General features: G+C 35.7%; 1 protein-coding gene across 2 annotated transcripts in view; it reads left to right on the top strand.

Moving 5' to 3' along the window:
* Positions 1-16,843, top strand: part of LOC145985237 (uncharacterized) — a 78,159-nt gene extending 61,316 nt beyond the window's left edge. Inside the window, exon 6 of one of the 2 annotated variants that reach the window (XM_083119005.1) lies at positions 11,664-16,843. In XM_083119005.1, coding sequence (XP_082975131.1) covers positions 11,664-13,096 — 1,433 coding nt within the window. In that variant the 3' untranslated portion in view covers positions 13,097-16,843. Of the gene's footprint in view, positions 1-11,660 lie in introns of both variants that reach the window. The other variant, XM_083119004.1, reaches the window with a different exon arrangement.
* The last annotated feature ends 213 nt before the right edge of the window (positions 16,844-17,056 follow it).

A 17,056-nucleotide genomic window follows, 5' to 3' on the forward strand; every position in this document is an offset into this window, starting at 1 on the left:
GAGGGTGATTCAAATGAAAACCTTCATTATTTATTATGAGCCTAATGAGGAAATACAGAAAAAATATACATAAGTTATTTTTCGACGCAGTCCCCATGAAGTGCAATGCATGTATTCCAGCAGTTCTTTTGGTTGTAACTGTACCCACTTGTGCACCACCATGGTTTTCACCTCTTCATCGCTTCGGGAATGCTTGTCTCCCATCACCTCTTTGAGCCGTCCGAACACATGAAAGTCACTGGGGGCAAGGTCTGGTGAATAAGGTGGGTGTGTAAGACATTCAGATTTCATATCCTGGATTGTCGCAACCGTTAAACAGGCAGTATGCGGTCGGGCATTGTCATTCAGTAGCAATACACCTAAAGTCAGAAGTCCTCGTTGTTTACTCCTGATTGCAGGGCGAAGGTGATTTTGGAGCAGATCTGCACAAGAACAAGAAGTACTGGTCAGTGTTACTCCCATTTTCATGTAATGTTAAAAACTTGCCCCATTTTCATCCCAGAAGAGAGTGAGCATGACTATTCCTGCTGATGTCTGGGTGCAGAATTTTTTGGATTTGGCGATGAGCTATGGTGCCTTGCTCGATCTTTTTGTTTCAGGTTGGTGATTGCGCACCCAGGTTTCATCTCATGTAACAATTCTTTCCGGAATTCTTTCCATCACCTTCAACCTGGGAAAAATGCAAAAGTTCCTCACAGGCATCGACGTGACGGTCTCTCAATTCAGCAGTCAACTGACGTGTCACCCTTCTCGCCGAAACTTTATTGAATCGCAGCACATCATGGACAATATTGTCTGCTGAACCAACACTAATATCCAAAATGATGGCTATTTCCTTCACAGTAATGTGCCTGTTTTCCTTCAAAAGCTCTTCCACTGCGGGGATGTTTTCGTTCATCACTATGTGGTGTGCCTGGCCCGTTGCAGGGCATACTCCACAGAAGTTATGCCACTTTTAAACTTTCTACACTTGCTGCAGGCACACAAATCACTGTACTGCACTTTCATCCTGCGATTAATTTTAACTGGTTTAACACCTTCACTACTCAAAAAACGCATCACAGATTTCTGCTCTAACGTGGTGATGTTGACAATGGGACGGTCATCTTTGCACTGAACGCTGCTTCCCTTCTTCAGTGTTGCAGCATCATGTTGCCACCTGTTGGTCATTATTTCAACCATAAGGATAACTCCTGCCAACTTACAAATCAATCGTACAACTTTTCAGAATTTTATTGCACTTTTAAGGTTTTCATTTGAATCACTCTCGTATTATTGACAGTGCTGTAGATGTTGCATACATGAGAGAACATTGGATTCTGGGAGTTGGTGGCAAATCTTTTTTACTATCGATAAAGTGCTTCCAAACAGATGTTAAGTCACATAGATATTTTTGACTTTGTCATATACTCTCTTCTTTCCTCAAGCTTTCACCTGCAACCACTTTACCACATGCTACACAAAGCTCTACATACTTCAATTATATGCATGGCAAAAGTTTACCCATGTGTGCTAGCTGTAACATAGTCGAAAGAACAGACTCTAAATGTCTCAGGATAAGCAAGGTTATCCCAAGTTTCTTTATTTGAGTTACACAGAATGTAAGAATGTCTGTTGGCAGACTTACTGCATTTATATTTACATGCCTGCTTGTACCTGCACTCCTGCCCTTGAAGAAAAGGGGAGTTGCAGGGACCATCCAATTTATTCCTCGCAGTGAGGTGTGAAGCAAGCCCTTTCACTCACACTTCAACGAGACATCATACTATTTCCCTTTAACCAAATCTGCTGACAGTTTGATGAATTCAATGAAAACTCTGACGTCACTTAAAAATTTCCATATTAGTCACTTTTTGATCTACATTCTCTTGTTTCTTTTCTGTCAAGCAAAATTTATATCAATTTATACAGTATTAACAGTAAATTACACATCATATTAATTCAACACAAAATTTTTGCAAAACATAACAAAAAAACAGTTAATAACAAAAATAATATAACAGTTGGGCTGAAAAGTTCGTAGCCTAACATAGTAAAAAGTATTTTTTTGACAAAATTCGATTTTATTATTCAATATAGTTGCCTTCGAGGGCGATACAACGATTATAGCAGTCATACAATTTTTCGATGCCATTTTTATAGTACGATTTCTCTTTAGCCTCAAAATAGGCCTCAGTTTCGGCGATTACCTCTTCATCAGTGCTAAATTTCTTTCTAGCGAGCATTCTTTTAAGGTCTGCAAACAGGAAAAAGTCACTGGGGGCCAGATCTGGAGAATATGGTGGATGGGGAAGCAATTCGTAGTCTAATTCATATAATTTTGCCATCGTTTTCATTGATTTGTGACACGGTGCATTGTCTTGATGAAACAGCACTTTTTTCTTCTTCAAATGGGGCCGTTTTTTCGTGATTTCAACCTTTAAACGCTCCAACAACGCTACGTAATAATCGCTGTTGATGTTCTGGCCCTTTTTGAGGTAATCTATGAATATAATACCATGCGCATCCCAGAATACTGATACCATAACCTTGCCAGCCGACTGTTGCGTCTTTCCACGCTTTGGATTCGGTTCATCACGTGCAGTCCACTCGGCTGAACATCAGCGCATGGGAGCAATGTACTTCGGATAAGTTTTGTTTTTCAGCTAAAACATCAGAGCATGCAACCGTGTACAATTCAGAACGCCGGACCGAGGAAGGCGGGTTTGGGGGTCGCAACCCCCGAATTTTAATTAACAAAACAAAAATGTGGAGTTTGCCCCCTCTTCTCCCACTAATTTTTGGGGGAAGGCGCGAACTTTAGTATTCTTTTCAAAGAATGAACATTTCTCAAGAAAATGAAACATGTTTCATGTTCGTGGGTACCATACAAGTTGAATAATGAGCCAACATGTGATTATTTTTTTTTTTACAAAAAATAGGTAATTTGCATTTTTGGAGGAGAAATATTATAACTAGGGCACCATGAGAGGAATCTACTTCGGATAAGTTTTGTTTTGCAGCTAGAACATCAGAGCATGCAACCGTGTACAATTAAGAACGCCGAACCGAGGAAGGGGGGTTTGGGGGGTGCGACCTCTGAATTTCAATGGAGAAAAACACAAAAACCGTGGGAGTAAAGGTTAAGCCTCTAAATATTACATGAAAATTCCATTGAATTATTATTTTTTTTTGTCCATATGGGAGTAGTAAGGGGACTTGTCAACAGATGGAGGGGATAAGAGTGGGTGGTGCCATCCGATAGTTGTCGGACGTTGTAGTAAGGCATTTTGTTGGGCAAACTGAAGGAACATGGAAACAAATAGGTTCCATTGATACATACGATTTTTGTTGAATATCGCCACCAGACAAAGTATCTCACTACAACATGCGACAGAAATTGCATGGACTGCAACATCCAACAAAAATCGCATGCATAAACAAGAAGAGCTTTAGACTGCAAATATGCTGCTGGAATTTTATTACTCTTCTGGCTCACATCACCTTATTTAATGTAGCAGTGCTTACGAAGGTTTTCTTTAATCATCCTGACGTATTACTGGTTTTGCACAAGTTAACATACGTTTACAATGACATTGCAGTATTCTTATATATCAAGAAGAATCCAACCAAACTGGATATAGATTGAATACTATCACGAAAAAGTGAAACATAAATCTGCATTGGTGAACGTTATAAAAATTGGCAAGTGCATGCTCCCAACCTCAAATTTACTGCAACACTAGTATTGCAATGAAATTAATGCCACTCTCTGTTCTGTCTGTTTAAACTCGTGAGAGATGGTCATTAATCTCTCACTGAGTAAGGTTAATGTCCAATAGTATGAAATAAAATACTAATAATAAATACGTAAATATTTTAATATCATATTTACTCGAATCCTTCAATCATAAAAACAAATCACTTTCTTCAAGAATTGACTTTTCACTGCCAGCCATGCTACTTTCCATCTACTGATTTATACGAGGGGTGGCCAGAAAGTAATTTCCGATTAGTAGGGACATTGATTTTTTGCAAACGCCAAAACCGTGAAAAATGGACATTGCTGCGAAGTTATTTTTAGGAATGTGCAGTGATGCCGGGACAGATTTTTCGCCCATTCGAAATATCAAAATAATGCGAATTGTTGGCATTTTTAGCGATTTTTTTTAAAAGAAATGTCCTAAAACAACGAAAAATTCCATGAAATCAAACATTCATGTGTTTTCTAGGCCATGTTTGTGTACATAGAACATGCAAGTTTTCCAACATTTTACTTAAGAATAATTGGAATAATTCGGACAGCCACATTAAATCATGTATTTCCCACGATTTTTTCAACTTTTATCAAAACCATTTGCATCGCAGAGCAAAGTGGCAGGGTTCTAACATGAGATCGAGTGCTCAAACTGAGTCCTAAGTTCTTGATTAGACTGCTCAAACTCAGTCTTAAGTTCCTGATTAGATTGTTTGAGATCCTGATTAGACTGTTTAAGTTCCTGATTAGACTGTTCAAACTGAGTCTTAAGTTCCTGATTAGACTGTTCAAACTGAGTCTTAAGTTCCTGATTGGACTGTTCAAACTGAGTCTTAAGTTCCTGACTAGAATTTACAACAGCTAATTGTATGCTTCTAATGCTGTTTAGTATGTCATTTAAATTAGGATTTATACTTTCCAAATACACTGGCAATTGGTAAGGATCGTAACTGGAATCACATTTCTTACAACAATATTTTTCCTTAGTGGTAGAATAAATTGTCCAATGTGTGACGGAAAGCTTCAAACATGAAACATGATACCACGAATAGCAATCAAAACATTGCACATACCTCAGGTCATTATCAAGTTTATCACAACACGCCACTCCTTCAATCTTACCTGACTGTATATCACAAATGTCCCCATCGTGAGAATTACTACTATTTAAGTAGGTTCCTTCATATGCAACATTAGACTTTAGCCTACGTGAATGTCTAGACTTAGTTTCTTTAGTTTTATCTGCCATGACTGCACAGAATAATAATAAACATAAATAAAATATTTAGGGTCGCCAATTTTGCCTTCGCAACATGTTCAACAAATTGCAACTCGAAGACAAAATAAAATTTTAAAAGTCTGTAACAACCATTGCGCAAACCTCAAACCACGCATCAGAACATTGTCCTTTTCTTCTTGAATCCTGGCTGTAGGCACCAAATTATTGAAGCAAGTCTTTCACACACACTTCAACGAAACATCCTAGTATTTATCTTTATCCAAATCTACTTACAGTTTGTTAAATTCAAAGAAAACTTGGACGTCACTATATATAATTTCAATATATTTTTCACTTATTGATCTACTGTCTTTTGTTTTTTCGTTGCTATGCTCAAAATATGTATAGAAATTTATACATCGTAATTTCACATTATCAATAATTAATTATACATCTTATTAATTAACCCTCGGATGCATGTGTGGGGTCATTTTGACCCCACTGTCTGTTTATTTCCTGGTATTATAATAAAATCTAAATACATAATTCTGATTTTCTGTGACATCTTACCATGCTACTTCAGCTATAGGAACATGTATAAATAAATTTCTTACAATTTATTTTAAATTATATTTTTAACGTTTTTTTAACAATACCCCTCCTTTCCATGTGTGGGGTCATTTTGACCCCAGCCTCAAAACAGCAGGAAAACATTCATAAAGGGAAATTGATCCTACATATTATGATCAATTACGGAAAAAATAAACTAAATCATCTCAAGGTCAACCACCCACCCTGCCATGACTCACTGCAAAGTGCGCATGCGCAGATGTATTTGGTGCGGTTCGAGGCCAACTGAGAGAAGTTGGGATGTTCCTGTTCGTGAGCTTTTTCTCAACAAATTCTCCAACCAGAAGTACAAAGCAACCTTTTGAGTAAATCGTTTCGATGACATCAGAAGACTGGTCTGATCTGATGACACATACTGGCGCTGAACATCTGGAGACTGATCACATGGCTGCATTTCGATATATCTGGACACTTTTTATCAAAACCTGTCGCAGAATCATGGTACCCGGTGCCTTTCTTACGATTGATAAACAGTTAGTGCCTTTCCGTGGGAGATGCAAGTTCGTGCAATACATGCCAAGTAAGCCGGCCACATACGGCATCAAGATCTTCTGGTTGTGCGATGCTGGTAACTTTTACGCCAAAGACAGTCTAATCTACTTGGGATGACAGCCAGGAGAGCCAGTTCAAAATAACCTCGTCAGCAACGTCGTGAAGAAAGTGTGCTACACACTGCGGAACTCTGGAAGAAATATCACAACTGACCAATTCTTCACAAGTCATGACTTGGCTAACGCTCTCCTGTTACAAAATGTAACCATTGTTTGAATAGTAAAGAAAAACAGACGTGAAATCCCAACTGCACTTACTAATATGAAGACAAGACAGCCTTGCACATCACAATTCGCTTTCCATGAAAATGAGATCCTGGTAAGCTACGTGCCGAAGAGAAGCAAGAATGTCATTCTACCCAATACCATGCATCATGACATACACATTGATGATGATTCTAAGAAGAAGCCAGAAATCATAAAGATTTACAGCCAAATATAGAGTGGAGTGGACGCCATGGACAAACTGGTTCAAACATACACCTGCTGAAGACAGACACCTCGATGGCCAATGGCCCTTTTCTATAATGTAATCAATGTAGGCGTTCTCAATGCATGCACATGCTACTTGTCACAGCATTCTAATTACTATTCAGGCGTCAGTCACAAACGCCGTATGTTCCTTATCGAGTTGGAGAATGAGTTGATTCTTCCTCACATTCGGGGGAGGTGCCAAAGCTTGAACATGAAGAAACCAGTAACCGAGGCAATGAAACTTTGCGGCGTAGTAAGGCAGGCACACAGACTGGAGGATAGATCTTCAAAGAAAAGAGTAAGATGCCGGGTCTGCAAAAGAAAAGAGGACAGGAAGACGATGGAACGTTGCAGAAGGTGTGGGAAACCTGTGTGCAAGGTCCACAGCAGTGTGGTTGTGGTGTGCTCAGAATGCGAGTGAGGTGTATTTAATTGCCGTGAGAGGCCGGCATATTCTTCTTTTTATTTCTTTTTTTATTATTTTTTATTTTTATTTTTTTTAAATTTATTTGTTCTAGATAAAATAATATTTAGTGCTGTATTGTGTTATCTCTAAAATACGGTTTCTCAGGTCAACTGAAGTTCTGATAATTGCGAGCGAAGTGTAACTACCATTGTAAAGTTGTAAAAAAATAGTGACATGCATCCGAGGGTTAAACAACGATTTCAAAAATATAACAAAACAGAAATTGATAACATAGATATATCATCGTGCGTATTAAACACAAAATTAAACAAAACATAATAAATGAAATAAACGAACATCTTTGGGTCAGTCACAAAGCACGAGAGTTAGTAGCATTCTTCTTCCCAGAAACTCTTCTTGAAGAATCGTCTGATACATCAGACTGGGATGTTCCATTCTGACATGTATTAGATTCTGTATTATCCACAAAGATTGATTTTATTCTGCATTTACTATTAGTAACAGCTGAATTGCAAGCATTAGAATTATGTGCAAGGCCTTCACTGACTTTATCATTACCGTTAGAATTAACTTTGGTTATTAAATATTTGCCATCGGATTAAAGCTTTTTGCTACATTGTTCCACACCTTCAATGCGTGAATTAAACTGTTTAAATGTTTCTGTACAATCATAAATATGCTTATGTACATCACCATTAGCAACATCCTTATCTTCTAAAATAGTTACTCTTTACATAAGATCAACAATATTAGAAGAACAGTGAATGTAATTTGATTCGAGATTAACTAAAGGTTTGTCATAATTATTAAACTTATTACCAACATCCTTTAAACATTCGTCACAATTAAGAATGTGTTCTTTCAATGATTTTTGCACATTTTGAACTTCAAACAATTTGTCTTCAAAATTACCACATTTATTATCAAATACAATTCAAGACTTGTAGTTGATTGCAAACGTGCCATACCCACTGCATATATTGTGACTTACAACAGCTAATTGTAAGCTTCTAATACTGTTGAATATGTCATTTAAATTAGAATTTATAGTTTTCAAAACGGGCAGTTTATAAGGATCGTAACTGGAATCACATTTGTTACAACAGTATTTTTCCTTTGTGGTAGAGTAAATTGTCCAATGTGTGACGGAAAGGATACCACGAATGGCAATCAAAAATATTGCACATTTCTCAGGTCATTATCGAGTTTATCACGTCACCATTGTGATAATTGCTATTTAAGTAGGTTCCTTCACATGCAATATTAGACTTTAGCCTATGTGAATGTCTAAGCTTTGTTTCTTTTGATTTATCTGCCATGATTGCAAATAATAATAAACTTAGGAAGTAAAATATTTAGGGTCGCCAATTTTGCCGTTGCAAGATAATCAACTAGATTACAAATCAAAGACAAAATAAAATTAAAAACCTATAACAACCATTGCACAAACTTCAGAACACACATCAGAAGATTGTCCCTTTGTGAATCCTGGCAGTAGGCCTGAAATTATTGAAGCAAACGCTTTTGCTCACACTTCACCGAGACATTCTAGTATTTCCCTTTATCCAAATCTGTTTACAGTTTGATAAATTCAAGGGTTCAGGGTTCGAATCCCGCTCGGGCTTGGTTGTTTGTGAATGTCCATTCATCAATTTCATCATTTCATCACTCATCCCCATCTTCGCAAATTAGCCAAGAGGCACAAAACGCGAAGTAAAATAAACTAAATCAATCAATCAATCAATCAAGTTTGATAAATTAAATGAAAACTTGGACGTCACTATTAAAAATGTCCATATATTAGTCACTTGTTGATCTACATTGTTTTGTTTATTTTCTGTTGTCAAGCAAAATTTATATCAATTAAGAAGTAGAGCTTGATTTCGTATTAACAGTAATTTATACATCATATTAATTCAACACAATATTTTGGCAAAATATAACAAAACAGCAGTTAATAATAAAATAATATATTATACGTCACTAAACAATAAATAATAAATTAATAAATTAACATCTTTGGGTCAGTCACAGGTGCCAGGGGAGTAGAGGGACCTAACTTTATTTAGGACATCTATTTTCTGAAAAAGAGTATGGAATCACAGGCATCCCTCAGTGCAGCTGAAATTGGCCATAGACAGTCTGTGCCTCTGATAAACAGGATGTAAGAAATGCAGCATTCCCTGCCAGGGTGTCAATAGCACAGGTTTGAGTCATGGAGGGGAGTGTAACAACTTTTCTCCTGAGATTTCTGCCTTTATAGGACCAGTAACCACCCATCATCGTGAGGAAATTGGGGAGCTACGAAAGAGTAGCGTAACCCGTTCATGGAAACTACAACAATGACTGGGGGTATGCTGTGCTGACCACACATCACCTTGGATGAACTCCCACCTTTGGTGGTGGGAGTGAGGCTGGTAGTCAGTAGTTAGGCCCTGGCCCTTATGAGCTCTTGCACCATGGGTTGTTGTTATTATTATTAAATTATATTATTATTAATAATAATAATAATAATATTAGAGTGACAGCATATCCAGTTTTATTTGTAAATCTCAAGAATGTTGTTTTTTGAACGACAACATATTGCTTTTTATATTTTTTTGTTTTGTATAAATCGTTGTTACATAAAACTTAAAACTTGAAGAAATAAAATAATAAAATCATCCATTAAGAAAAGTAATTCACCATCAATGGGGAATTTGAAGTTCCCACAATGTTCATTCAATGACATTACCAGCAGCGTATCATTATAGCATGCCCATACGCCTGATTTAAAATTTGAAAAATATGTAAATGCTGTAAATATATATTAAACTTGACTAATTTCATATATGTTTGACCTTCATGGCATTGTAATAGCTATTTTTTGCAATCCTCTTGCAATGCTCCACTAACAAGTATTTTGCTCATGTGTGACTTATAGGGTTATTTCTAAAACCGACATTTCAGGCCTGTCATCAGATTCTGCAATGCTGCAGGCAGTGAACGAACACAAGACTGCTGAAGACTATGAAACAGTTTGTTTATAATCAAGTGACTTTCATTCCTTTTTCCTTTTAGCTGTTTTTTTTCTGCTTTTAACTTGCTGACCTTTTTAATGTGATTTTATTGAAGCACCCTGAAGAAGGGTCTGGAAACATACCCTAAACGTCAGTTTTAGAAAGAACCTGAAAAGCCACACATAAATAAAAACTATTTTTACCCCTTAATAATTTACATATTTTTGGTGAAAAAACTTTAAATGCAGGAAAATGTAAAATCAAAGAAAATTTTATAACATATTGCTATGTTGGGACCATCAAGATTGAATGTGCAATGAGAGATAATGTAAAATCTGGAAACGTAAAATTGGGGTTTGGGCAAGCCGATACTGGCATTTTGATTATTTGCACAGTCTGCAAAAATGTGCAAGATGCTTTTGCAGAGACTACTTTTCTTGATAGTTGTGCAAAATTCAAAGTTCCATCTCATCGCATCATGACATGATGATTCTTGGAATTTAGAACTAAACCCTCAGAAATGCTCTTTCCTTACTTATTCTCTAAAAAAGAACAAAGTGGTCTCTACTTATACTATTGAAAACAATCCAATCCAAAAAGTTTCCACCCAAAAGGACCTAGGTATTATCATGGATGAAAAACTCCCTTTTAATTAACATATTATTGCTACCACTAAAAAAGCCATGCGCCATCTCGGTCTTCTATACAGATTTAGCAAAATTCAAAACCCATCATCTCTTGCTTTATTCTTTAAATCATCTTGCCCATCCTTGAATACTGTTCCCCAATTTGGGCAATGGCCTCAAAATCCAATCTCACCAAAATAGATTCTGTTCTCAGTTTCTTTCTTACAATTGTTCGCCATAGAATACCTTCTTTTTGACATGTATCCAAATCAGACACCATGGCTGCCCTGAATATTCACACTCCATCCTTACGTCATGATCTAGCTGACATGAAATTTTTATACAAGATAATAAATGGCAAAATCAGAACAGATCTCCTAATCAGTGAATTCACACTTAGGGTACCCCAAAAGCTAACGTGCAACCTGCACTAGGCTATCCCTTCTACAACACTCCTTGTTTTACAGGCTCCCAGAAATCTACAACAAACTTCCCCTGAATGTAGATATTTTCCTTCCAGAATGTAATTTTTTGTATATTACTGACGATGAACATGTAAATCTATCCCATCTTGTTATTGTTTTTATCTTTTGTTATTTTTTGTTTCTAGTTTATGTTGTTTCAGTGTAAAATGGCCAAATAAGACTGTATCTGAAACTCTGAGTAAATAAATAAATAAATAAATATTATGTGAATAAAGTGGATTTTGTAATTACATAATATATATTTTTGTATTCTGATACATTTTAATTTTTTTAATCAAAACTGCCAAATTGATGCTTAAAATGGGTATGGAATACTCACCCACTAATAGTAATCAATATTTTGAACATCTTCTACTTGTTATAATTTTCAACCATAGGTATTGGTGGTTATCGGCTCAGCCTTAAATAGAAGATATGCAATTTTTCAAATTTTTTTGTGGTTTAGAAGATATGTAATTTTTCATTTTTTTGTGGTTTATTAATCATATTCATTATTATTATTTCCAAATATAGCAGGAAATGCAGCTGATGTTGAAACTCCAGAGGTTTGGAGCACAGCCAGTTCAAATATCATTGATTTAAGTAGCAGCAGTGCAACTGATCAAATCAGCAATGGTAGTACTGATCTTCTGGTACTGGATGATGAAAATGGTGAGGCTTGTCCGTGGAACAACACTGACCAACAAATATCTAGGCTACTTGCAAACGGTCATCTTGAATCTGATGAAAGCAGGAGGGAAGAAACCGTTCAAGGCACATGTGATGAAACTGTAGTAAAGACTGTAGATGATATGCTGAGTTCTGAGAGGATTGGCCTTGAAGAGGCTAATGATAGTTCATTGTTTTCTTGGGTGAATTGCAGCATGCCACCTGGATCATTGTCACCATCTGAAGTGCTAAACAGTACAGCTATAAATGACGAATTGTTAGTTAGTAGTACAGACGGACATGGAGTGTCAGGTGTTTCGGAGATTTCCGAAGGAAATAATACAATTCAGATAAGCAGCGACTCATCTTCAAGTGATGAAAGTACTGATCAAGTGAATGAGGCAAATACTGATCAGTTGGATGAGGTAAGCGCTGATCAGTCTAATGAGGCAAGTGCTGATCAGTCTAATGAAGCCAGTGCTGACCAGTCAAATGAAGCCAGTGGTGATCAGTCAAATGAAGCCAGTGCTGATCAGTCAAATGAAGCCAGTGCTGATCAGTCAAATGAAGCCAGTGCAGATCAGTCAAATGAAGCCAGTGCAGATCAGTCAAATGAAGCCAGTGCTGATCAGTCTAATGAGGCAAGTGCTGATCAGTCAGATGGGACAACAATTGGGCAACAGTCAATCACGACAGCTTCACTTTCATCAGAAACTTGTTCTTTTTGCATTGGGGAAGCTAGAGCTGGTACAAGTGATGGTTTAAGTGCCAGTGCAACTGGACCTCCAGCTGCATGGAATGCTTGGTCAAGTCCAGATGTAGCAAGCGATGACGTCAAGCTCAGCAGAAGAACCCTTTACCAAAGACATCTTGTAAGCAGTATGACCCAAACTGATGATGACATGGAGGAGGAAGATGAGGAAGCAGGAATAGCAAATATGCAAGATGAGCATGAAGAAACAATTGAAGAATTATTATCACTTCAAGACACTTACGCTACTATGCTGGATGAAGTTTTAACTGAATCCAAAGCAGATGAGGTTCAGGCTGTTCAAGAGGAATGTACACAGATTTTGGAGGAGGTGTTGATAACATGTAAAAATGAGCGCATTGAGGAAGAGGAGAAGATAAAACAGAGACAAATGTGCATTGTGTGCTGGGAACGAGAGCGTTGCAGATTGTTCATTCCATGTGGGCATTTTGTTTGTTGCAAAGAATGCTCCGATGAACTGAAGAACTTCAGCAATGAATGTCCATATTGCAGACGAGCATTGGAAAGAATTGAAAATGTGTTCTGGTAAAATCTCGATGAATGACGTGATGCTAGTTACATGCTCAGTTTGTAGCATGAAGTGTTGTCTTTTTCCAATTGAAAATATTGATTTTTAATTATCACTTATTATATCAGTATAGTATTTGCCATTCTTTTTCTTGAAAGTAAGTATAATTTTGTAAAAGAGATAGGGCACTATATAGTTTTTGTTCGTGTTGAACATTTTACTATTTTAACTACTATATTTAGTCATTCATATTTTCATAAGAGTGGAGAATATTATACAATACTGATGCATTTAATGTCTGCTGCTCTGTATGAATGAAGGTGGAAGAAAAATAGGTTAGTTTATTTGCATTGCCATGCTGGACTTAGTGATGGCATTACATATCATTCCTGATACATTTAATACTGAGACTTTACAATTATTGAATAATGTCACCTCTAGTCTTGTCATGTGTGACAGAGATATTTGATATTTAAAGTTTAGTTACCATAAGTTTGCTTAAGTAAGGGAGCAAAGAACAGAATTATGTAACTTCATGTTTTTGTGTCCATGTTGTTGTAGAAGTCCATCAGGGTCTTGTTATGAGTAATAATTATAATAAGTATATAATTAACAATAATTACTGGAGGTAACTGTATTGCAAGGATATCAATTTGATGACATATTCTTTTTATGCATCGATTTGGATTCTTATGATGAGATATATTTTAACAGCTTATCAGTTAGTACATTTTTAGTGCAGTGTGAACCTAGTACTTTTTTAGTTCGGTGTGAACATATTTTTCTAATGCAAGTTTTTACAGCCTAAAATCAAACTAAGGTGCATAGCAAAGAAGCACTTGGCATTCGAATGATTTTTCATTGCCTGCTGAAAATATTTGTTGCCATCCTTCCTTGTAGGATGTACCTGTTCAGAAAATTTTGCTTTATACATGATTCATGTATTTATGTTTGCTTCTTGCATGAACATGTGGTACCTTTGTGTTGTACCACAAATCATGACATTAATTGAATGTCTTATATCATGCTATGGGCAGTGTACACAAAGGTTGCAACAACTCACTATTTCACAAACTTTATGTTTGTAACCTTAGGTGGAAGTTTATACATAATGTACAAAGTAGCTCAATAATTTATAAAGACACTTATTTGAAAAACGATCCTATATGTGGCTACTTTACCATTTTCAAGGACAAGGACATCATACATATATGTCTGTGCATGTCTGAGATGCTTCTTCTCCTTGGAAACAGCAAACAAGCTAATACTCGTCATTACAATCCAAAGGTGTCTATGACTGTCCTATGTCATATCCCCTCATGTTACTAGGAGAATAAATTAGCCATTGCTCTCTAGGAGTAACACCAACACCTCGTGGAACCGAACATGCTTAAATTGTGAACTGTCCATATGAGCATTGTATGTAATAATTCCTGACACCTTTTCGGGTTTCTTACAATCTCCAGGAACCTCTTTATTGTTGTTAAATGTTTCGTTCATCAGGGAAGGGAATGCTCATGAGAATAGCACTCGGAAAGACTCCTTTTCATTTTTTCTCAATGTGATATAGTACATCCCTTCTAAAAGAAATATGAGACGAAAATATAGTGTATGCTGTACTGTATTTAGAATCATGCCATGGTTATAACATTAAAAAATATAATGATTGCAGCCATATGCTTAGGGATTCATCATGCCAGATGCTTCTCAGTGTCAAATTATAGTTCTTGTATAGGAAATATTTGGAGTTTCACATTGGGAATGTATTTCCAGTCAGTTTCCTTATTTTCTTATGTGGTTGATTTAGAGATCAATTTCAGGTACAAATTTACCAGCATATCTTCCTGTTTTCTGTTTGTTGAAAATTCATTAGAGTGCATTTGGATTTTTGTTACTTTTTGCTGCCCAGTTTCTGTTGATTGTCTTTGACTCATTACATTCCCTCTTAAGAAAAATTGCATTCGAATGAAGTGAATCTTCCATGAATTGTTCTTTCCATTATATTATGATTGAACTTTTCGAGCTTCCTGTATAATTGTATTTGTTCATTTTCCTTGTTTCATTCTTTCTCTATGCCACTAATTATGTAGTAATGTAAGAATGACATAAAAAATGTTCATGACAACCAAATTATCACTTTATATCGCACTATATTTTTATAGTGCATAGGAAGAGGTAGTATGTTAGCATGGGATCACAGAATACTTATTTGCTCATGAACATTCCTGTATCCAAATCAAAAGCAGAATAAAAATATAGATACAAGAATTATGTGAAGATAAGAAAGGAATACTGCATCTCTGTTATAAGGAGTATCAGAAGGATAGGAGGAGGCAAGTGATAGCTATGTGTGAACTTTGAGATACCTAGTTGTTGCCTCAACATTAGAAGTAAATAAGCACATAAATGCAATTCGAGCGTTGAATTTAGACCAACTGTTACTGGCCTTTTTTTTTTTCTTTCTTTCTGACAGTCCTGATAATTTAGATGTAAGATCTATGTAATTGGCAATTTTTTTTAAGCTTCTCAACAATATTTGAAGCAAATTCTTCATTAGCTTTTTATTTAAAATTAATATCCTGGTCTTGTAAAGGAAAACAAAATATAGGTTCCATGTTTTGTACTTGAAAATGGATAAAAGTGAAATGAAAGAATTCTAATGTTTCTGATGTCGGCATTTGCAAGTTTTGATTTCTGTATCTCATATCCTGCATTGTAGGTCTGTTCAAGATGCAATTGATACATTGTTACTAGGATACAGTTGCAAGATAAGAACTGAGAAATGCCTAGGTTGTATTAGGCTGGTTTGTTGAAAACTTTTTTTTTTCCTTGTGTATTTCTTATTGCTTTCTAAGTTTGCTGTCATATTTCTAGAATTTGCAAAGTCAATTTACATTTATATTAATACAAAACATTTTTTTTGGGAGGGGGGATGTTCTAATAATTTTGGTGGCTACTACCACTATTTTCTTGGGCCACAGAAATTAATAGAACATCAAATATACAAGTTTCACAGATGACAGAGTACTTTTAGTCCTTTTAGTGTATTAATTAGCTTCTGTGTCTTTTATTCTCCAAAACACGAATTTTCAATTATTTTTTTGTAAGCTGTGGATAGTTTTCATTTTATTTTGACAGCTGAATTCCTGTGTCAGAATTTTTTCATTTACTCCGAGAAACAATTACTTTGAAAGCACAAAATCTTGCAGTCTTGTAATGCATACTTTCATAGCATTGCACTGTATTTCTTATCTATTGCATTTACATAGTGCCAAATTCCAAGCTCACAGCTGATACAATTTTTCAGCTCATTATGTCATATACTACTCTTATCTCTTTTACAAAATTATTTTATAAATTTTGTGGTAATAATATGTCTGTGATAAAACACATATTTTCATGTACAAATCTGTGATGGAAAATGCCTTATATAAGTAAAGTGTGGCTAATTTTGAAGGATGTCTCTTGTATTTCTTTTTTTTTTTTAGTTTATTTGCCAGGTGCTTTTTCTTTCTGTACAGAACAAATATTGTCATTAACATTATGAATTCCTCTGATGGTTCCTAATGAAAATTATGTTAGTTTAATAGAGAATTAAGAGTATTTTTACAGCTATAGAAATTGTTAAAAATCATTCCATTCATGAAATATTGAAAGTTGATGATATTTACAATAATTATAATTTGTTGTCTCATAGATTGAGGTCTATAAAGTTCTAAGTGTGTGTAATAGCATATTTTGTGAATTTGTAAAATTGCTTTGAAGAAGACTGTAATAAAGATTTTAAATTTACATTGGTTTTTGTTTCCATTTACGTACTACTAGTTGGCAATACAGAGGTGGAAAATAGTCGGTAATGACAGTAACAGTCAGTTTTTCATCTTACTTGTAGTCTCTAATTTTTCAGTTTTAAAAATATATCAGTAAAGTCAGTATTTTTCTGTTACCCTATCTGTAATTTGTGATTTTTCTTGTTTTCTT

This window comes from Lepisma saccharinum, chromosome 3, assembly GCF_977018435.1.
Source record: "Lepisma saccharinum chromosome 3, izLepSacc3.1, whole genome shotgun sequence".
NCBI lineage: Eukaryota > Metazoa > Arthropoda > Insecta > Zygentoma > Lepismatidae > Lepisma > Lepisma saccharinum.